The sequence below is a fragment of the Anopheles ziemanni genome, chromosome 2 (assembly GCF_943734765.1).
Source record: "Anopheles ziemanni chromosome 2, idAnoZiCoDA_A2_x.2, whole genome shotgun sequence".
NCBI classification, from domain to species: Eukaryota; Metazoa; Arthropoda; class Insecta; order Diptera; family Culicidae; genus Anopheles; species Anopheles ziemanni.
The window spans coordinates 49,839,491-49,863,942 of NC_080705.1; the positions used below are offsets into that span (position 1 = coordinate 49,839,491).

The 24,452-nt window shown below is 44.6% G+C and overlaps 1 protein-coding gene across 1 annotated transcript in view; it reads left to right on the forward strand.

Moving 5' to 3' along the window:
- The first annotated feature begins 8,006 nt into the window (after nt 1-8,006).
- LOC131293768 (ATP-dependent DNA helicase PIF1-like) overlaps nt 8,007-24,452 on the forward strand; it is a 35,504-nt gene continuing 19,058 nt past the window's right edge. The window contains exons 1-3 of the mRNA XM_058321828.1: nt 8,007-8,252; nt 8,330-8,726; nt 8,819-9,261. Of these exons, the coding sequence (XP_058177811.1) occupies nt 8,007-8,252; nt 8,330-8,726; nt 8,819-9,261 (1,086 nt within the window). The remainder of the gene's footprint in view (nt 8,253-8,329; nt 8,727-8,818; nt 9,262-24,452) is intronic.

Sequence of the window (24,452 nt, forward strand, 5' to 3'; positions counted from 1 at the left end):
CCTTGTCCTTCGCGCCCCTCTGGCCTATATACACCAGCCAAACCGGCTATGACAGCCGCGTGTTCGTGCATGTTATCATTTTATTTTTTATTGTAAAATCTGCGCAATATGTTTCTGTGTTTTGCCATCGATCATTTTTAGATAAAATATGCAGCGTTTCAACAACGTTGCAATAATGTGGATAGCATATCATGTGTAGACATATCCTATATAATAATTTTCCTTCCGAGGGTCGGCCATGGCCCAATAAACACGCGCGCGAAAAGTAACCCTTATTCGATCGATGCCTGATTCAATGTCGCTACTAATTCAAAATCAGAAAAATTAGCCTGTTAAGCAAAACCGACCCTTCTGTGCGTTGTTGTTGGAATTTTGTGCTGTTAGTGTGTGTAAGAGTGAGAAAAAGAAATAGGGAGAGGTATAACGAGAAAATGAGAGAGAAAGAGAGAGACATACGGTAAAGATAGAGGCAGACATAGTGGGGAACAGAGAGACAAAAATGGAAAGTATGACAAGGCGAGGCATAGGGATAGGGATAGATATAGCCAGAGAGAGAGAGAGATAAATAGAAAGAGAGAGATAATGAGAAAGAGAAAGAGACAGTGTGAATGCGATGGGAGATGTGGTAGGCAAATTAAGAAAGAGTACGATGGAGAGAAGAGAGATTGTTGATGAGGGATGGAAGATGGGAGATGGAAGATGGGAGATGGAAGATGGGAGATGGGAGATGGGACATGAGAGATGGGAAAGTTGGGGACAAAGAGTGGTAAACAAATAAAGAGCGGGATGAGAAGTGGGAGAGATATAGAGATAGAGCGAAAGAGAGAAAGAGAGAGAGAAAGAGAAAGAGAGGAAGAGAGATGAGATAAGAAAGAGAGAAAGAGAACGAAGTTGAGAAAGCGAAAAAGATAAAGAGAACAAAATTTAGAGAGCGAGAGAGAGAATGAGAGAGAGATAGGGAAAAGAAAGAAAGAGACAGAAAATGAGCGGCATAGGACGGTATGTCTAAGCTGACTTAGCGATTATGTGAGAAGGAGTGAGAACAATTGCGCTCGCATACAGGATTAGCTTACAACGCATCCAGTTGATTCGAACTCGCATCTCTATGCATGTGTTAACGGATCTACCACTACAAGAAAACAAAACAAGAACGTGAGCAGTGGGGATCGCTATCCGCGGCAGAGCATACGGTGGACCGATCCGAGACTGCAGTTGTGCGAGCAGGTAACTTTACCTTCCGCGAAACGAACAAGGCAAGAAAAGGGAGATAGTTCCTTCCGCGAAACACAGAAGGTGGGGGATAGCAAGCGGCAGAGTGTGCCGGCCGTCGAGCTGCTACTTCGCGCCTTTTATGAATCATCACACACATGGAAGGATTCTCCATTAGAAACAAAAGAAAGAAAAAATCGATGGGGGGAATAGTGAGCCACAGAACGTGCAGCGTATGCGGCACTGATGGCACAGGGAGAGAAGGATGTGCCCCTCATCGCATCGCAATAATATGGATTATCATGCGTAGCAGGAGTGTTATGCTCAGTTTACACGGGACGCAAAAGCCTGATAAAACACGAGCAAATGTCAGTTTTGCTGTCATTTTTTTTTCGTTTCGTGTCGCCGCTACTATTCGTGAGCCGATCCAAATGAAAGCGCAATCAGTAATGATTTGAGTGCTTAACTGTAAAACAATAGCAGAGAGGTAATGTGTCCACCGAAATCTTATCAACAAACATTGAACATCATCACAAACAACTATTTTCCATCCACTTGGAATCAATACTAGGTGCACACATTTTAGCCTACTCCTTTTTTAACTCGACGACCGAGAAACAAATTTGCGCAGATTTTGACAACCGTAGTTAGTCAGTTAGTGTCAGACTGACAATATTTTACCGTTTGCAAAGGTTGCTTTGTGGTTCATGTTCGACCCACACTTTAAAAAGTGGCATAACCACAGGACATGCGTAGGCTTGCATGTACTGCGTAGCACAGAAACTGGTACAATATGCTGTAACTCGGTTTAAGTACATGTCTTTGAAAAACCTCCTACTAACCGGGCTGTTTGATAAACACGTTTGATTTGGTATTTGGTAACATTTTTCGATATAACTGTAATTTTACATTTATATCGATGGGGGCTACAGTCAAAGGGAGATATCCTGTGCGCCAAGATCTGGCTCTGGTCGAACAGGGAGATGGTCAGCTTACTTCGTATCTTATCGATGGTCCCGCAATACGTATTTTAAACCCCCTTACCGTTCTGCAATTGCCGATACAATTGAAACCATAACGGGACGACATGGAACCATCAAAAATGCGGTAGGGGAACCAGAGACTGCCGACGGGCCAGGTACCTGGCCTAAAAAACCTAGTTCAAGCTATAAACCACCGTAAACTCAACCTTACGATGGACAATACCGAGTTATCAAACAGAAAAAGAAAGTCTTCATAGTTGAAGTGAACGGCAAAGCAGCAGCCATTTCAATTGACCGTTTGAAAGCAGCTTTTATTATCGAATAATCGACAGCAAACATTTCGAAGGGGGGAGTAATGTAGCGAACATAGTAATATCGAAACAGGTAGGCTAAGTAAAACATTATAAGTCAAGCAAGCTGTGCAACAGCATATTAAGAGCAAACCCGCAGCTTGCAAGCAAGTTTAATCTTGGCTTACAACTGAGAAGCATTAAATAAATATAGAACACACTATAGATTCATCAGAACCACCAACGGTGGCATCCACGCCAGCTTGGATGGCTCGATATGCCACTCCACCGGATGAGACCCCCGATGACAAAAAAAGCGGCTACAACGGAAGCGGAATGCGGAATACAACTATCGCCGACGAGCCGCAGGAACAGTCTCACATCGAAAGCGTAGTGCAGAATCCTACTATCGCTGAAGTGCCGCGGGAACAGTGCCCCCGGCACCTACAGCGGCCTCGATGGGAACGGTAAGTTGCCACAGTGTGGACGTTAGATTTGTGGAACCAGCCACTTCCAATCCAACATCTTGATATCCACCACAGCCACAGCCGCCAGTATAAATATCATCATCGCGCACTGAAGCCCGAGACGTAGAAGCTGCATCCACGCCAGCCCATGTTCCTGAATGTCATCTCCCGATTCGGCAACGCTCGGAGAAGCCATATTGCAGTATAGACTTCAACAGCGGAACTGCAGTGGTAGATTGAAGGTGGCACTTAGCGACCTGGATAGCTACAACCGTCCGGAGAGACATAGGCTGAGTGCTCTCAACGACGACGCATTCATGCGCAACATTCGCAGGTATAATATATATTTTTATGATTCGAACAGCGAGGAACATAGTGATCGAATGGTGGACTCGCGTCTGGCATACACTCCGAAACTCGATCGAGCAGTAGTCCAACGCATCCAAAACATTCTGCAAGGATGCAACCCACTTGCCGCGTAGTTTCACCATGCTTTCGAGCGGATATGCGGATCGGAGAATTTGATGCTGCGGATACACGCACGATTGCCGGGCGCTACAACCAGCACTTGACCAGCGCCGCTACAACCAGCCTATCGTGGTTGAAGTCGCTGGCATTTTTCTCTGCTCCGAGCTAGGCAATCCACGTGATGTTGTGCTGCAAGATCGTGACACCGGATATCTTAACCGGGTATACGAGTCACATCAGCTGTTCGAAGCCATGCAGTATCCGCTCCTGCATCCTGCATGTTTGGCATACCAAAACAGCCAAGATTCGACGTTAGCGCTTCACGACATCCGGGCACCATCGCGGCAAATTTCTCCCCGCGAATATAACGAGTACCGACTGTGTTTTCGGTGAAAGGATATGTCTCTCATTCACCGCTTATGCAGCAATACTGCGTGGACCAATGTTGCAAGATCGAGGAGCAGCGCTTGAAGTTCCAGCGAGAAAATCAGGCGCAGCTACGTGCCGACGCCTACGGTGGTCTTATGGGTTTGGGCGGCCGAGTCACCGTACAGCCAGGACAGGAACCACGCACACTGGATCAGATGGGTACGCGTATCATCCTATCTACCACGTTCCCCGGTGGCGACCGATACATGCGCACTCAGTATCAAGACGCTATGGCCATCGTACGGACGATCGGAAAACCCGACCTCTTCATCACGGTCACGTGTAACCCGAACTGGCCGGAGATTACTAAGGCGTTGCTGCTCCGCCAGAAGGCCACCGATCGACCTGATCTAACGGCGCGTGTGTTTCGGCTAAAGTTGAAATCCCTGCTGGAGGACCTGTTGGCCGGAGTGCTTCGCCTCGAAATAGCTCGAATCCACGTGATAGAGTACCAGAAGCGTGATCTTCCGCACGCTCAAAGCCTTGTGATCCTTGCTGAAACCGACAAGCCACGGTCTGTAAGCTGGAAAACGGCTGCTCCTTGCATGAAAGATGATGTGTGCTCGAAACGGTTTCCCAAGCCGGTTTGCGAAGAAACACGCAAACGGAGGACGAGTATCCGATGTACCGACGTCGAAACGATGGCCGGACCGTTGTCGTCAAAAACGTAGCGCTGGACAACCGCCACGTATTGCCTCACAACCTGTGGCTGTCGCATAAGTATAATTGCCACATAAATGTAGAGGTGTGCGCGACCATCAGCAGCGTTAAGTACCTTTATAAGTACGTGTATAAAGGACACGACCTGGCGTTTCTACTACCGAACCAGTGGACGAGATACAGCAGTATATCCACGCACGGTACATTTCCACATCGCAGGCTGTCTCGACGATCTGCGGATTCGAGGTTCAGGGCAAAACGGTGACAGTTGCAAACCGTTACATTCAAATTTGGTCGCACCCAAATTATGTTGTTTGCAACTTGCAAGCCAGTTGTCGGAACTTAAAAAAGATCGCCGGGTCACCTTTGCCCGGTCAGCTGATAAGCAGGAATGACCGCGATCGGCTAGCGATCGTCAGTCGGGCGCGTGAGAACCATAGGAGAAAGGACATAAATAGGAGCCAAGAAGGAAAAGGGCTACACTCTTGGCTCAGAACGGATGAATAAAGCGAAATTTTTTTTAACTGCCCGCATTTCTGCGTGTTAGAAGAAATCGCTTACTTTTATTGAAGTTATTGAATCCGATATATGCCCAGACACGGTTTTTCCAGCTGACGGCAAACGATTCTTACGCGCGCAGGCTGACATATCAGGACATCCCAGACTACTACCGGTACGCAAAACCGTCAACTACATAGCGGCTGTCGTGGCACGATGGAACGGGCAAACAGTGGATCCGCCGTATCCAACAGAACGGTATCGTTGTTGACCGAATGGTCTATTGCCCTATCTCCTATGGAACGTTACTCCGTATACTGCTTGACGAGTCGGAGTGGGATCGGTCGAACCAGGAAGCCGTATCATTCCAGATGCCATCCCAGCTGCTTCACCTGTCCTAATACTATCGGAAGGTAAGCCACTGAACCTCCACAGCCTGCGGAAAGCATACGCCGATCATCTGTGCGAGGACTACCATCGGCAACATCGAGAGCGCTACTCGCTGGACGATTCCGAACAAAATCACCCTTTGCGTGCGGAGGAACACTTCTGGGCTTTGCGGTCGATTGACCAGTATTTACTAGAGATGAGTCCAACGAGCGGGAACTGTACGGATCGATCCCATCCTAGGCGCGAGCGACGGATCCCGATTCACAAAGCAGCGATCCGGCGGATCAGACGGATCGTCCGTTCAAGCCAAAATCTTGCATGAGACAGTTTTCTCCCTCTCTGACCTCACAAACTCTTTCTTCGTGGTATCAGTGTCCTATGGCAGTTCAAAGAGCCGCGGTAGTTTTACTCACCAATCAACTTACTCACCAAACTCCCAAGGGAAACAAGTCGACGATTTCATTCTCATAATCACGATCTCATTCAATAAAAAACCTGGGCCCCATTCTAGCGGGACGTTAAGTCGACTTAAGTCTCACTCTTTCTCAGTGAATAAAAAAAGGAGAGACAGCTCGATGATTCGTCCACGATCCGTCCACGATCCGCCCACGATTCGTCCACGATCCGTCCAAGATCCGTCGGATCGCCCATACATTCAAAAATCTGGAGAAGTCTATGCCTGTGGGTCGTTTAGTACTACTCTCACTGACTTTGGAAGGGGGACCTGTCGGCGATCCGTCCACGATCCGTACGTTCCGGCATTTATTCAAAAGCCTGGGGGACCTTGAGCGATTCGTTCACGATCCGTCCACGATCCGTCCGATCGCACATACATTCAAACGTCTGGGGGACTCATGCCAAGCGAACATTTTGTCTCTTTGCTCACCATTGTAGCCAAGCTTGGGGAATACGTAGGTTGCCTTTTAAGTTTCGGGATTTGAAAAAACTGGTGATGCAATCTACCAACTAACAATTTTAACGTAAAGTTTGACGTTTAAGAGGTTATACGTTCTCAGAACGTTTTGACATACGAGCGCTATTTGTGTTGTTAAAAAAATGTTAAAAGTTTTATCTCTATCAAGGTCGGAGTCCACTCCGAGGTGAATTTCGTGAAGGCCGACCAAAATCAGTTGTTGTTCCGAAAAACATTGATGCTGTACGTGAACGGATATAGCAAGATTGTCTCTATCTCACGATAAGTCACATGACAAACTTAGGTATTACTGGGACCAGCATATACTTAATATTGCGTGAACATTTCACTGTCAAAAAAAATTTGTCCGCATTGGATCCCAGACAATTGGCCAATCTCTCAAAAAAGACTCGTGTTGATTGAAACTTTAAACATTTTTTTAACAACACAAATAGCGTTCTTATGTCAACACGTTCTGAGAACGTATGACCTCAAAAACGTCAAACTTTACGATAAAATTGTTAATTAACAAATTGCATCACCAGTTTTTCCAAATCCCGAAATTTAAAAGGCAACCCTCGTAGGTGAGGTATTCCTTTCTTTCTTCTATCCTGGTTTGTTATTTTCATTTTCGTCTATCGCTCTTTAATCGACCTTCCTTGGAGCCAATTGATTTGAAATTTTAGGTCAAGTTCATTCATTGACGAATGCGCACGTTATTTTACTGTTATTTTGGTCATTCGTTTTGCGTGTGGTCGCTTCAACCACTGTCGATACATTTTACTCTCCCGCAGGAAAGGGGACAAAGCTACCGAGAAATTAAATGAATGAGTGGAAAACTATGAAAAATTTATCGTCGCCCCGTCCCCCTTCAGGCGTAATGAGTATAATATCAATCAGCTAAACAATCCATTTGCATGGGGTATGCCAGGTTCAGAATGTATGGGTGATCCGACGGATCGTGAATGAATCGCCCAAGGTCCTCCAGGCTTTTGAATACATGCCGGATCCGCACGGATCGTGGACGGATCGCCGACAGGTCCCCCTTCCAAAGTCAGTGAGAGTAGTACCAAACGTCCCACAGGCATAGACTTCTCCACGTTTTGGAATGTATGGGCGATCCCACGGATCTTGGACGGATCTTGGACGGATCTTGGACGGATCGTGGACGGATCGTGGACGGATCGTGGACGAATCATCGAGCCAAGGGAGACTTTTATTCACTGAGAAAGAGACTTAACGTCCCGCTAGGAAGGGGCCCTGGCTTTTATTGAATGAGATCGTGATTATGAGAATAAAATCATCGACTTGTCTCCCTTTGGAGTTTGGTGAGTAAGTTGCTTGATGAGTAAAAATACTACCGTGGCTCTTTGAACTGCCATAGGACACTGATACCACGAAGAAAAAGTTTGTGAGGTGAGAGAAACCTATGTCACTTGGCGGTATTTTAACGTGTTGAGAATGTATTTTTTTTTTCTCACGATCCACGAACCGCCAATGGATCGCGGATCCTCATAGGGATCGATCTAGGATCGCTCAGTTCGTGGAAATGAATCGTCTTGTGCATCTCTAGTATGTACGTGGGACGACGCCCCCCAAGACATTGGAAACGTTTCCCAGTATGCCACAGCTCTTACAGCATGCACAGGATGCAGAACGCTTTTACAGCATCACTGGATTGGATAGAATGCTCCGTAACATGGAAAGGTTGAATGCCGAACAGCGTGCGGTGTACAACACCATCACTGAAACGGTGGATCGGAGCAGTCAAACAGAGCAGAGCGAAGGACGTGCGGCAGACGAGGAAAGTGGAAGCCTATACTTCCTGGATGGACCCGGTGGCACTGGGAAGTCGTTTCTACTCGAGACTATCCTGGCACACACCCCACGTCAGACGAAGATTGCGCATCAGCCTCCAGTGGATTCGACGCATTGCTTCTCACTGGTGGGAAAACAGTGCATTCTACGTTCAACCTCCCTTTAATTTTGGACGAAACTTCCCATTGCAACATACCCGCCTAGTTGCAGCTGGCGGACTTAATGCGACAGGCGACTCTGATCGTGTGGGACGAAGCATCGATGAGCAGCCGGTATGCGCTCGAGGCCGTGGACCGACCGCTTCAAGATATCGTCGGAGTACGTCGTCCGTTCGGTGGGAAGGTTGGGTTGCTGTGTGGAGATTTTCGCCAAATCTTACCGATCGTGCCCAGAGGAACGGATGCGCAGGTGGTGCAGCACTGCATCAAACGGATTCCGCTATGGCACCTCTTCTATGTGTTGCGGTTGTGGGTGAACATGCGCGTCCAAAAGGTTCCGAATGCACAGGATGCTAATGATGTTCAGGAGTTTGCCGATTTTCTGCTTCGCATCGGTGAGGGTCGGCCTCAAACGCTTCAGCGATTAGACACCAGCTTCGCCAGTAAGCAGAGCGACGTTCTATAGTTGATCGGTCACGTCTACCCAGATCTTGGTCTTGAATATAAGCACTCCGGATTTTTTTTACCGACCGAGGCATCCTGTCACCACGGAATGTCGACGTGACCGCAATCAACAACAGCGTGTTGGAAGGGCTAAATGAACAGGAAGAGCTGTATCTGTCCGTCGATACGTTGGTGAATAGCGAGGAACAAGAAACGCTAATGCTGCCGACCGAATTTCTAAACTCGCTGAACATGAGCGGCATTCCGGTGCATAGGTTACGGTTGAAGCGATATTCGCCGGTACTACTTCTCCGTAATCTCAACACCGAGCGTGGATTGTGCAATGGGACGCAGCTGCAGATCGTGTCACTTAGACCGCATTGCCTACATGCACGGATTCTGACTGGCAAGTGGCAGGTTGAAGACGTATCGTTGCCCCGTATCTTCTGCGACAGCAATGATGCGACCTTGCCGTTTCAGATCCGTCGCAAACAGTTTCCAGTGCAAGTGTGCTTTGCGATGACCATCAACAAGGTATAAGGTCAATCGCTTCACCATCTCGGACTCAGGCTGCAATGTGTCATTAGGGTAAGTTCTTACACGCAAAGTGCTTATAAACGTAACACCTAATTTAATTCTATTCTTTTCAAAATAATTAACCAGCAATTGAAGAACACACGATCGAGCGGATGTTAATAGTATTGACGTGATTATCCGATCACAACGCAGCATCCACTACCTGGGCGTGCTGGTGGAGGATCATCTCTCCTGGACGCCACACGTGAAACACGTCGCTGAAAAGGCCACGAGACTGGTTAAAGCACTCCGAATTCTGATGAGGAATCACACGGGACCGTCGAGTGCACGGCGACGAATGCTGGCCAGTGTGGCGACATCGGCTATGCGATACGCAGCACCTGTGTGGCACGGGGCGCTGAAGCGGCAAGTAAACTGTCGGTTGCTGAAGCAAGTTGATCGCACCTCCGCAAAGATGGTGGCAAGCACGTTCAGGACGGTTCGATACGAAGTGGCCAGTGTAGTAGCCAGCATGCCCCCGATATGTGCATTGATAGAAGAGGACCATCGCTGCCACGAGCAGCGGAGAACCACCAACGTTGCTCCTGGCCAGATAAGGAAAGATCAGCGATCGGAGACCATGCGGAGATGGCAGGACGAGTGGGACAACTTAGCCGAGCAGCCTAACGCCAGCAGGTATGTGAGGTGGGCACATCGAGTGATCCCGCAAATAACGCCATGGGTCGCACGGAAACATGGAAGGGTGAACTTCCATTTGTCGCAGGCTCTTACGGGACACGGATTCTTCCGAGAGTACCTGTTCCTTAAGGGGTTCACCCTATCCCCGGACTGCACCCATTGCGTAGGCGTAGTAGAGAACGTGGAGCACGTGCTGTTTTCCTGCCCGCGGTTCGCAGATGTACGGCAACGACTCCTTACTGACCAACAGGACCTCGTACTCACTGCCGAAACGCTGGTGAGCCACCTTCTCAGTAGTCGCCGAAACTGGGACAGAGCAAACGAGGCAGTACACAGCATCACCAGGGAGCTGCAGCGCTCCTGGCGAGCGGAGCAACAGCACCGATCAACGGCAGCAGCAGCGGAAACGAGAGCGGATGCTGCGGCAGCAGAAGCGAGGCGAGTGAGAAACAGGCTGCGTCGACCGGGCGGATACTCGCGCCGTCGCCCGGCACTCACCGCCAGACTCAACGCCATGACGCCCGTGGACAGATCAAACTGGCTTCGGGAGTTGCGCAACATCCGTGAGCGAATCCGTCGCCTGAGGAACAGGACTGTCCAGCGAGCTACGCACCACGCGCTCGAGCGCAGGAACGACGCAATGCTGAGGCGACACGAGGCTACGAACCAGCAGGAACTGCAAGACGCACAGCGAGACCTCGTAGCAGCGGAAGCAGAGCTCGTAGAAATCCGAAGGGACCAACGACCCCTCCACACGTACTTTTCCAAAGCTCTGCTTTTAAAACATTCCCAAAACTGTATACTTTATACAAGCGTCGGATTTGCATCCCGGCTTCGTCGGTTCCATGCCTAAGGATCTACTTTCCAAACCAGGGAACATAATCGTCGAAAAAAGAGAACAGACAAGTGCAAAAACGGCTACAGGAAATAAGGCTCATACAAGAAAACTTTTGGTTCGTAGAGCCAGGCTGGCTATTGATATTTATCTGAACCATGTGAACCATGTGAAAACAACCCATTGAAATATTTGAATGAATCTCTTCGAAAGATTCAAAGTACCCAACATTAATCGAATGATGTCGCAATCGCCCAACAATGGTAATAGCCAAAATAAAGATTGGTAGATGTATCGTAATCTTTATAATTCTAACGTATTCTAATTTCAAACTGCGTGCTAAAAGTGGCGCTTGGAATGAGAAGTAATCTCGAATCCTTACGGGGAGTCGTGAGAAACAAGTGTACAGCAAGTAATTATTGACGAGAAAATCAAGTCTACAGCCCACATTGATAATTTGATTTAAAAAATGGCTAAGCGTTGTGGTCTCTTTCAATTAAGGGGTGGGACCTATGCTTGGTTAGTAGGATTCTGTTATAAAACTCTCTGATTATGCCATACCTTGGCTTTTGTTCGTCAATCCTGTTTCTAGCTTCCCAGACCCAAGTTGACAGGCTACAAGGTTGCAAAATAAAGCCATGAGATATGTATAAGGTTGTATTCGGTTCAATTCGTCTCTATCGACTATGATCAACATCTTGCAATGTGAAACTAAGAAACGTGTACCAAACTGTGATATTCGTTCATAAGCTTCATCAGGGTCATTTACATTAACCGAGAGTGCCGAGCCATACTACGATAAGTAGTATTCAGCGTAGGTTTACTGAATTAGCTCTTTATTACGCACCGTGGTTCAGGCCTACTAATCAGATATGCTATCGTGATCGTTGCTCACTATTAGGTTTGCAACCCCTGTCCTATAGGCGAAATGGGCCCAAGCTACGTTTATAGCCAAACTATTAAATAACGAAATTGACGCACCATCCCTACTAGATAAACTAAATATTTCTGCGCCGGAAAAGGCCCTGAGATTCAAAGACGCTATCAGAGTCCCGCATACAAGTACGGCATATCATATGCAAGTATCCGATTATCGCTATGTCTAAAATGTTTCATATATTCAGCGCCTACCATGATTTTAATGTTAGCACGGCTCGTTTCAAAAATAACATACTGTTAAGATGGACGTCTAGCACTAATTAAAAATGTTCAGTTTATGATTTTGTTTTAAATTGGATGAATTGGAAGATAGTAAACTTAGATTTAATACCAATTTTAATTTCAAACAGACCTAATTGTCCATTGAATAAAACTAATAGTAATAATAATTTATTATTATTATTTATAAACTACCAACCACAATTGTCAATGCGGACACACCACCTGAGTTTAAAAAATTGTGTGCGGCTTATGTTTTTATAGGGTATGTTAGGAATTAGGATAGAATGTATTGTATGTGTACACAGCATTCCACAATCAGATGATGATGATTAAGAATTAAACTTAATGTAATTTTTATTTTAAAACTAGCTGATTAACCCGATTTCATCCGGGTAGAAAGAAATTCCAAACGAAAGAGTGTTTTCATTCAGTATCTTGAGTTTTGCAATCTTAAATTTAGCGTTTTGGGGATTGTGATATTTTTTAGTATTACCTTTAGTCGATGAAACCATGTTAATATACATTTTACATTCGCTATCTAATTGTGCTTCCACCTTGGTTCAACCATTTAAAATTCATCAATTGAAGCAAGTATGAGAAATACCCCAGTTAAGCCCTCACCCCACGATATGTACCGTCGCCCGGCACTCACCGCCAGACTCAACGCCATGACGCCCGTGGACAGATCAAACTGGCTTCGGGAGTTGCGCAACATCCGTGAGCGAATCCGTCGCCTGAGGAACAGGACTGTCCAGCGAGCTACGCACCACGCGCTCGAGCGCAGGAACGACGCAATGCTGAGGCGACACGAGTGTAGCAGAATGTTGTAATCTGCTAACCGAACTCAAGCAACAAAGAAAGAATGAATCAATTCTAAGAAACACAACAATGTCAGGGAAGCAACAAACTAGAGATTCAGATTCAGAACAAAACGTGTCACAACACGTTCACAATAATATGTTGCATTAACTAAACCGAATTATGGATTGATGAATTCACGCACAATCCAATACGATACAACATTGTACGCATAAGACAAATAGCCGAAAACAGCGCGAGCAGGAATCAACATTGTTGATAAGCGTAGCGTGCTGTAAGATGATGTAACCAATCTTCAATTGTTTACACGATCAGCATCAGAACAGAACACACATCTTAGAATCAGAAGCAGGCCAAAATACTACAATGAATCAAATATCGAGATAACTAAGTTCAAATTAAAACATAGTAGTGCAGATCAAGTGTTACGCAACATGTAAAACAAACATACGTCCATCCAGTTACAACAAATAACCATAGCACCATAGCCTTACCAAAACTAACAACAGTGTACACAAAATGTAATAAGTAGGTCACAAAAAGAGGTATAAATAAACTGACCAGACCGAACACGATATTCAGTAAACCAGTCACCATTCAGAAGTTGACCGGTCATCATCATAATCAAATCGGCTGGAAACCAAAAACTTTAGTGCAGTGGATTATTTAAAAGTTATCACACGAGGCTACGAACCAGCAGGAACTGCAAGACGCACAGCGAGACCTCGTAGCAGTGGAAGCAGAGCTCGTAGAAATCCGAAGGGACCAACGGAGACTGTCACAGCAGGAAAATCGGCCCCGACAACGACGTCATCAGCGATGACACCGTAAGGACATCCCGATGACAGCAGAAAGAAGGCAGGGGTAAACTGAGCCAAACATGGGAGCAAGACGCGCACCAAAGCGCACGGAACAACCAGCTCGGAAAGGTTTTTAGGAGGTAGTGGTGGGAGTCAATCAGCGGGGGCAACCCGTCTGCTGTATCTCACAGAGTCCGTTCCCCAGGGCGTGGTACCCCTTACCTTGGTAAGGAGCCCGACAGTCCCTCAGGAACATCCCCTATCAGATCAGACGCTATCAGAGTCCCGCATACAAGTACGGCATATCATATGCAAGTATCCGATTATCGCTATGTCTAAAATGTTTCATATATTCAGCGCCTACCATGATTTTAATGTTAGCACGGCTCGTTTCAAAAATAACATACTGTTAAGATGGACGTCTAGCACTAATTAAAAATGTTCAGTTTATGATTTTGTTTTAAATTGGATGAATTGGAAGATTGTAAACTTAGATTTAATACCAATTTTAATTTCAAACAGACCTAATTGTCCATTGAATAAAACTAATAGTAATAATAATTTATTATTATTATTTATAAACTACCAACCACAATTGTCAATGCGGACACACCACCTGAGTTTAAAAAATTGTGTGCGGCTTATGTTTTTATAGGGTATGTTAGGAATTAGGATAGAATGTATTGTATGTGTACACAGCATTCCACAATCAGATGATGATGATTAAGAATTAAACTTAATGTAATTTTTATTTTAAAACTAGCTGATTAACCCGATTTCATCCGGGTAGAAAGAAATTCCAAACGAAAGAGTGTTTTCATTCATTATCTTGAGTTTTGCAATCTTAAATTTAGCGTTTTGGGGATTGTGGTATTTTTTAGTATTACCTTTAGTCGATGAAACCATGTTAATATACATTTTACATTCGCTATCTAATTGTGCTTCCACCTTGGTTCAACCATTTAAAATTCATCAATTGAAGCAAGTATGAGAAATACCCCAGTTAAGCCCTCACCCCACGATATGTACCGTCGCCCGGCACTCACCGCCAGACTCAACGCCATGACGCCCGTGGACAGATCAAACTGGCTTCGGGAGTTGCGCAACATCCGTGAGCGAATCCGTCGCCTGAGGAACAGGACTGTCCAGCGAGCTACGCACCACGCGCTCGAGCGCAGGAACGACGCAATGCTGAGGCGACACGAGTGTAGCAGAATGTTGTAATCTGCTAACCGAACTCAAGCAACAAAGAAAGAATGAATCAATTCTAAGAAACACAACAATGTCAGGGAAGCAACAAACTAGAGATTCAGATTCAGAACAAAACGTGTCACAACACGTTCACAATAATATGTTGCATTAACTAAACCGAATTATGGATTGATGAATTCACGCACAATCCAATACGATACAACATTGTACGCATAAGACAAATAGCCGAAAACAGCGCGAGCAGGAATCAACATTGTTGATAAGCGTAGCGTGCTGTAAGATGATGTAACCAATCTTCAATTGTTTACACGATCAGCATCAGAACAGAACACACATCTTAGAATCAGAAGCAGGCCAAAATACTACAATGAATCAAATATCGAGATAACTAAGTTCAAATTAAAACATAGTAGTGCAGATCAAGTGTTACGCAACATGTAAAACAAACATACGTCCATCCAGTTACAACAAATAACCATAGCACCATAGCCTTACCAAAACTAACAACAGTGTACACAAAATGTAATAAGTAGGTCACAAAAAGAGGTATAAATAAACTGACCAGACCGAACACGATATTCAGTAAACCAGTCACCATTCAGAAGTTGACCGGTCATCATCATAATCAAATCGGCTGGAAACCAAAAACTTTAGTGCAGTGGATTATTTAAAAGTTATCACACGAGGCTACGAACCAGCAGGAACTGCAAGACGCACAGCGAGACCTCGTAGCAGTGGAAGCAGAGCTCGTAGAAATCCGAAGGGACCAACGGAGACTGTCACAGCAGGAAAATCGGCCCCGACAACGACGTCATCAGCGATGACACCGTAAGGACATCCCGATGACAGCAGAAAGAAGGCAGGGGTAAACTGAGCCAAACATGGGAGCAAGACGCGCACCAAAGCGCACGGAACAACCAGCTCGGAAAGGTTTTTAGGAGGTAGTGGTAGGAGTCAATCAGCGGGGGCAACCCGTCTGCTGTATCTCACAGAGTCCGTTCCCCAGGGCGTGGTACCCCTTACCTTGGTAAGGAGCCCGACAGTCCCTCAGGAACATCCCCTATCAGATCAGACGCTATCAGAGTCCCGCATAGAAGTACGGCATAGCATATGCAAGTATCCGATTATCGCTATGTCTAAAATGTTTCATATATTCAGCGCCTACCATGATTTTAATGTTAGCACGGCTCGTTTCAAAAATAACATACTGTTAAGATGGACGTCTAGCACTAATTAAAAATGTTCAGTTTATGATTTTGTTTTAAATTGGATGAATTGGAAGATTGTAAACTTAGATTTAATACCAATTTTAATTTCAAACAGACCTAATTGTCCATTGAATAAAACTAATAGTAATAATAATTTATTATTATTATTTATAAACTACCAACCACAATTGTCAATGCGGACACACCACCTGAGTTTAAAAAATTGTGTGCGGCTTATGTTTTTATAGGGTATGTTAGGAATTAGGATAGAATGTATTGTATGTGTACACAGCATTCCACAATCAGATGATGATGATTAAGAATTAAACTTAATGTAATTTTTATTTTAAAACTAGCTGATTAACCCGATTTCATCCGGGTAGAAAGAAATTCCAAACGAAAGAGTGTTTTCATTCAGTATCTTGAGTTTTGCAATCTTAAATTTAGCGTTTTGGGGATTGTGGTATTTTTTAGTATTACCTTTAGTCGATGAAACCATGTGATTATACATTTTACATTCGCTATCTAATTGTGCTTCCACCTTGGTTCAACCATTTAAAATTCATCAATTGAAGCAAGTATGAGAAATACCCCAGTTAAGCCCTCACCCCACGATATGTACCGTCGCCCGGCACTCACCGCCAGACTCAACGCCATGACGCCCGTGGACAGATCAAACTGGCTTCGGGAGTTGCGCAACATCCGTGAGCGATTCCGTCGCCTGAGGAACAGGACTGTCCAGCGAGCTACGCACCACGCGCTCGAGCGCAGGAACGACGCAATGCTGAGGCGACACGAGTGTAGCAGAATGTTGTAATCTGCTAACCGAACTCAAGCAACAAAGAAAGAATGAATCAATTCTAAGAAACACAACAATGTCAGGGAAGCAACAAACTAGAGATTCAGATTCAGAACAAAACGTGTCACAACACGTTCACAATAATATGTTGCATTAACTAAACCGAATTATGGATTGATGAATTCACGCACAATCCAATACGATACAACATTGTACGCATAAGACAAATAGCCGAAAACAGCGCGAGCAGGAATCAACATTGTTGATAAGCGTAGCGTGCTGTAAGATGATGTAACCAATCTTCAATTGTTTACACGATCAGCATCAGAACAGAACACACATCTTAGAATCAGAAGCAGGCCAAAATACTACAATGAATCAAATATCGAGATAACTAAGTTCAAATTAAAACATAGTAGTGCAGATCAAGTGTTACGCAACATGTAAAACAAACATACGTCCATCCAGTTACAACAAATAACCATAGCACCATAGCCTTACCAAAACTAACAACAGTGTACACAAAATGTAATAAGTAGGTCACAAAAAGAGGTATAAATAAACTGACCAGACCGAACACGATATTCAGTAAACCAGTCACCATTCAGAAGTTGACCGGTCATCATCATAATCAAATCGGCTGGAAACCAAAAACTTTAGTGCAGTGGATTATTTAAAAGTTATCACACGAGGCTACGAACCAGCAGGAACTGCAAGACGCACAGCGAGACCTCGTAGCAGTGGAAGCAGAGCTCGTAGAAATCCGAAGGGACCAACGGAGACTGTCACAGCAGGAAAATCGGCCCCGACAACGACGTCATCAGCGATGACACCGTAAGGACATCCCGATGACAGCAGAAAGAAGGCAGGGGTAAACTGAGCCAAACATGGGAGCAAGACGCGCACCAAAGCGCACGGAACAACCAGCTCGGAAAGGTTTTTAGGAGGTAGTGGTGGGAGTCAATCAGCGGGGGCAACCCGTCTGCTGTATCTCACAGAGTCCGTTCCCCAGGGCGTGGTACCCCTTACCTTGGTAAGGAGCCCGACAGTCCCTCAGGAACATCCCCTATCAGATCAGACGCTATCAGAGTCCCGCATACAAGTACGGCATATCATATGCAAGTATCCGATTATCGCTATGTCTAAAATGTTTCATATATTCAGCGCCTACCATGATTTTAATGTTAGCACGGCTCGTTTCAAAAATAACATACTGTTAAGATGGACGTCTAGCACTAATTAAAAATGTTCAGTTTATGATTTTGTTTTAAATTGGATGAATTGGAAGATTGTAAACTTAGATTTAATACCAATTTTAATTTCAAACAGACCTAATTGTCCATTGAATAAAACTAATAGTAATAATAATTTATTATTATTATTTATAAACTACCAACCACAATTGTCAATGCGGACACACCACCTGAGTTTAAAAAATTGTGTGCGGCTTATGTTTTTATAGGGTATGTTAGGAATTAGGATAGAATGTATTGTATGTGTACACAGCATTCCACAATCAGATGATGATGATTAAGAATTAAACTTAATGTAATTTTTATTTTAAAACTAGCTGATTAACCCGATTTCATCCGGGTAGAAAGTCGCAACGCCGTGTAGACCTGCCGTTACCTATCACTCTTTCACTGCCCCACATCAATAACACGTCATGCATTTGATAAGACCAATAGTACGCCATAATATTCGGTTAAGCTGAAATGGACCAAAAAGCAGAGTCATTAAAGATTCAATCGTACCTTTCCACATATTTCATAGTAATTTTCAACTCACCACATTATTTGGAAGGAAATTTGCCGTCATTTAAAATTCAAATCGGTTTATGAACATCACATTGCACATATTTCTGACGAAACGAAACATTATAACATACCAGCCAGCCACTGTTTACGTAGAGAACGTGGAGCACGTGCTGTTTTCCTGCCCGCGGTTCGCAGATGTACGGCAACGACTCCTTACTGACCAACAGGACCTCGTACTCACTGCCGAAACGCTGGTGAGCCACCTTCTCAGTAGTCGCCGAAACTGGGACAGAGCAAACGAGGCAGTACACAGCATCACCAGGGAGCTGCAGCGCTCCTGGCGAGCGGAGCAACAGCACCGATCAACGGCAGCAGCAGCGGAAACGAGAGCGGATGCTGCGGCAGCAGAAGCGAGGCGAGTGAGAAACAGGCTGCGTCGACCGGGCGGATACTCGCGCCGTCGCCCGGCACTCACCGCCAGACTCAACGCCATGACGCCCGTGGACAGATCAAACTGGCTTCGGGAGTTGCGCAACATCCGTGAGCGAATCCGTCGCCTGAGGAACAGGACTGTCCAGCGAGCTACGCACCACGCGCTCGAGCGCAGGAACGACGCAATGCTGAGGCGACACGAGGCTACGAACCAGCAGGAACTGCAAGACGCACAGCGAGACCTCGTAGCAGCGGAAGCAGAGCTCGTAGAAATCCGAAGGGACCAACGACCCCTCCACACGTACTTTTCCAAAGCTCTGCTTTTAAAACATTCCCAAAACTGTATACTTTATACAAGCGTCGGATTTGCATCCCGGCTTCGTCGGTTCCATGCCTAAGGATCTACTTTCCAAACCAGGGAACATAATCGTCGAAAAAAGAGAACAGACAAGTGCAAAAACGGCTACAGGAAATAAGGCTCATACAAGAAAACTTTTGGTTCGTAGAGCCAGGCTGGCTATTGATATTTATCTGAACCATGTGAACCATGTGAAAACAACCCATTGAAATATTTGAATGAATCTCTTCGAAAGATTCAAAGTACCCAACATTAATCGAATGATGTCGCAATCGCCCAACAATGGTAATAGCCAAAATAAAGATTGGTAGATGTATCGTAATCTTTATAATTCTAACGTATTCTAATTTCAAACTGCGTGCTAAAAGTGGCGCTTGGAATGAGAAGTAATCTCGAATCCTTACGGGGAGTCGTGAGAAACAAGTGTACAGCAAGTAATTATTGACGAGAAAATCAAGTCTACAGCCCACATTGATAATTTGATTTAAAAAATGGCTAAGCGTTGTGGTCTCTTTCAATTAAGGGGTGGGACCTATGCTTGGTTAGTAGGATTCTGTTATATAACTCTCTGATTATGCCATACCTTGGCTTTTGTTCGTCAATCCTGTTTCTAGCTTCCCAGACCCAAGTTGACAGGCTACAAGGTTGCAAAATAAAGCCATGAGATATGTATAAGGTTGTATTCGGTTCAATTCGTCTCTATCGACTATGATCAACATCTTGCAATGTGAAACTAAGAAACGTGTACCAAACTGTGATATTCGTTCATAAGCTTCATCAGGGTCATTTACATTAACCGAGAGTGCCGAGCCATACTACGATAAGTAGTATTCAGCGTAGGTTTACTGAATTAGCTCTTTATTACGCACCGTGGTTCAGGCCTACTAATCAGATATGCTATCGTGATCGTTGCTCACTATTAGGTTTGCAACCCCTGTCCTATAGGCGAAATGGGCCCAAGCTACGTTTATAGCCAAACTATTAAATAACGAAATTGACGCACCATCCCTACTAGATAAACTAAATATTTCTGCGCCGGAAAAGGCCCTGAGATTCAAAGACGCTATCAGAGTCCCGCATACAAGTACGGCATATCATATGCAAGTATCCGATTATCGCTATGTCTAAAATGTTTCATATATTCAGCGCCTACCATGATTTTAATGTTAGCACGGCTCGTTTCAAAAATAACATACTGTTAAGATGGACGTCTAGCACTAATTAAAAATGTTCAGTTTATGATTTTGTTTTAAATTGGATGAATTGGAAGATTGTAAACTTAGATTTAATACCAATTTTAATTTCAAACAGACCTAATTGTCCATTGAATAAAACTAATAGTAATAATAATTTATTATTATTATTTATAAACTACCAACCACAATTGTCAATGCGGACACACCACCTGAGTTTAAAAAATTGTGTGCGGCTTATGTTTTTATAGGGTATGTTAGGAATTAGGATAGAATGTATTGTATGTGTACACAGCATTCCACAATCAGATGATGATGATTAAGAATTAAACTTAATGTAATTTTTATTTTAAAACTAGCTGATTAACCCGATTTCATCCGGGTAGAAAGAAATTCCAAACGAAAGAGTGTTTTCATTCAGTATCTTGAGTTTTGCAATCTTAAATTTAGCGTTTTGGGGATTGTGGTATTTTTTAGTATTACCTTTAGTCGATGAAACCATGTGATTATACATTTTACATTCGCTATCTAATTGTGCTTCCACCTTGGTTCAACCATTTAAAATTCATCAATTGAAGCAAGTATGAGAAATACCCCAGTTAAGCCCTCACCCCACGATATGTACCGTCGCCCGGCACTCACCGCCAGACTCAACGCCATGACGCCCGTGGACAGATCAAACTGGCTTCGGGAGTTGCGCAACATCCGTGAGCGATTCCGTCGCCTGAGGAACAGGACTGTCCAGCGAGCTACGCACCACGCGCTCGAGCGCAGGAACGACGCAATGCTGAGGCGACACGAGTGTAGCAGAATGTTGTAATCTGCTAACCGAACTCAAGCAACAAAGAAAGAATGAATCAATTCTAAGAAACACAACAATGTCAGGGAAGCAACAAACTAGAGATTCAGATTCAGAACAAAACGTGTCACAACACGTTCACAATAATATGTTGCATTAACTAAACCGAATTATGGATTGATGAATTCACGCACAATCCAATACGATACAACATTGTACGCATAAGACAAATAGCCGAAAACAGCGCGAGCAGGAATCAACATTGTTGATAAGCGTAGCGTGCTGTAAGATGATGTAACCAATCTTCAATTGTTTACACGATCAGCATCAGAACAGAACACACATCTTAGAATCAGAAGCAGGCCAAAATACTACAATGAATCAAATATCGAGATAACTAAGTTCAAATTAAAACATAGTAGTGCAGATCAAGTGTTACGCAACATGTAAAACAAACATACGTCCATCCAGTTACAACAAATAACCATAGCACCATAGCCTTACCAAAACTAACAACAGTGTACACAAAATGTAATAAGTAGGTCACAAAAAGAGGTATAAATAAACTGACCAGACCGAACACGATATTCAGTAAACCAGTCACCATTCAGAAGTTGACCGGTCATCATCATAATCAAATCGGCTGGAAACCAAAAACTTTAGTGCAGTGGATTATTTAAAAGTTATCACACGAGGCTACGAACCAGCAGGAACTGCAAGACGCACAGCGAGACCTCGTAGCAGTGGAAGCAGAGCTCGTAGAAATCCGAAGGGACCAACGGAGACTGTCACAGGAGGAAAATCGGCCCCGACAACGACGTCATCAGCGATGACACCGTAAGGACATCCCGATGACAGCAGAAAGAAGGCAGGGGTAAACTGAGCCAAACATGGGAGCAAGACGCGCACCAAAGCGCACGGAACAACCAGCTCGGAAAGGTTTTTAGGAGGTAGTGGTGGGAGTCAATCAGCGGGGGCAACCCGTCTGCTGTATCTCACAGAGTCCGTTCCCCAGGGCGTGGTACCCCTTACCTTGGTAAGGAGCCCGACAGTCCCTCAGGAACATCCCCTATCAGATCAGACGCTATCAGAGTCCCGCATACAAGTACGGCATATCATATGCAAGTATCCGATTATCGCTATGTCTAAAATGTTTCATATATTCAGCGCCTACCATGATTTTAATGTTAGCACGGCTCGTTTCAAAAATAACATACTGTTAAGATGGACGTCTAGCACTAATTAAAAATGTTCAGTTTATGATTTTGTTTTAAATTGGATGAATTGGAAGATTGTAAACTTAGATTTAATACCAATTTTAATTTCAAACAGACCTAATTGTCCATTGAATAAAACTAATAGTAATAATAATTTATTATTATTATTTATAAACTACCAACCACAATTGTCAATGCGGACACACCACCTGAGTTTAAAAAATTGTGTGCGGCTTATGTTTTTATAGGGTATGTTAGGAATTAGGATAGAATGTATTGTATGTGTACACAGCATTCCACAATCAGATGATGATGATTAAGAATTAAACTTAATGTAATTTTTATTTTAAAACTAGCTGATTAACCCGATTTCATCCGGGTAGAAAGTCGCAACGCCGTGTAGACCTGCCGTTACCTATCACTCTTTCACTGCCCCACATCAATAACACGTCATGCATTTGATAAGACCAATAGTACGCCATAATATTCGGTTAAGCTGAAATGAACCAAAAAGCAGAGTCATTAAAGATTCAATCGTACCTTTCCACATATTTCATAGTAATTTTCAACTCACCACATTATTTGGAAGGAAATTTGCCGTCATTTAAAATTCAAATCGGTTTATGAACATCACATTGCACATATTTCTGACGAAACGAAACATTATAACATACCAGCCAGCCACTGTTTACGTAGAGAACGTGGAGCACGTGCTGTTTTCCTGCCCGCGGTTCGCAGATGTACGGCAACGACTCCTTACTGACCAACAGGACCTCGTACTCACTGCCGAAACGCTGGTGAGCCACCTTCTCAGTAGTCGCCGAAACTGGGACAGAGCAAACGAGGCAGTACACAGCATCACCAGGGAGCTGCAGCGCTCCTGGCGAGCGGAGCAACAGCACCGATCAACGGCAGCAGCAGCGGAAACGAGAGCGGATGCTGCGGCAGCAGAAGCGAGGCGAGTGAGAAACAGGCTGCGTCGACCGGGCGGATACTCGCGCCGTCGCCCGGCACTCACCGCCAGACTCAACGCCATGACGCCCGTGGACAGATCAAACTGGCTTCGGGAGTTGCGCAACATCCGTGAGCGAATCCGTCGCCTGAGGAACAGGACTGTCCAGCGAGCTACGCACCACGCGCTCGAGCGCAGGAACGACGCAATGCTGAGGCGACACGAGGCTACGAACCAGCAGGAACTGCAAGACGCACAGCGAGACCTCGTAGCAGCGGAAGCAGAGCTCGTAGAAATCCGAAGGGACCAACGACCCCTCCACACGTACTTTTCCAAAGCTCTGCTTTTAAAACATTCCCAAAACTGTATACTTTATACAAGCGTCGGATTTGCATCCCGGCTTCGTCGGTTCCATGCCTAAGGATCTACTTTCCAAACCAGGGAACATAATCGTCGAAAAAAGAGAACAGACAAGTGCAAAAACGGCTACAGGAAATAAGGCTCATACAAGAAAACTTTTGGTTCGTAGAGCCAGGCTGGCTATTGATATTTATCTGAACCATGTGAACCATGTGAAAACAACCCATTGAAATATTTGAATGAATCTCTTCGAAAGATTCAAAGTACCCAACATTAATCGAATGATGTCGCAATCGCCCAACAATGGTAATAGCCAAAATAAAGATTGGTAGATGTATCGTAATCTTTATAATTCTAACGTATTCTAATTTCAAACTGCGTGCTAAAAGTGGCGCTTGGAATGAGAAGTAATCTCGAATCCTTACGGGGAGTCGTGAGAAACAAGTGTACAGCAAGTAATTATTGACGAGAAAATCAAGTCTACAGCCCACATTGATAATTTGATTTAAAAAATGGCTAAGCGTTGTGGTCTCTTTCAATTAAGGGGTGGGACCTATGCTTGGTTAGTAGGATTCTGTTATATAACTCTCTGATTATGCCATACCTTG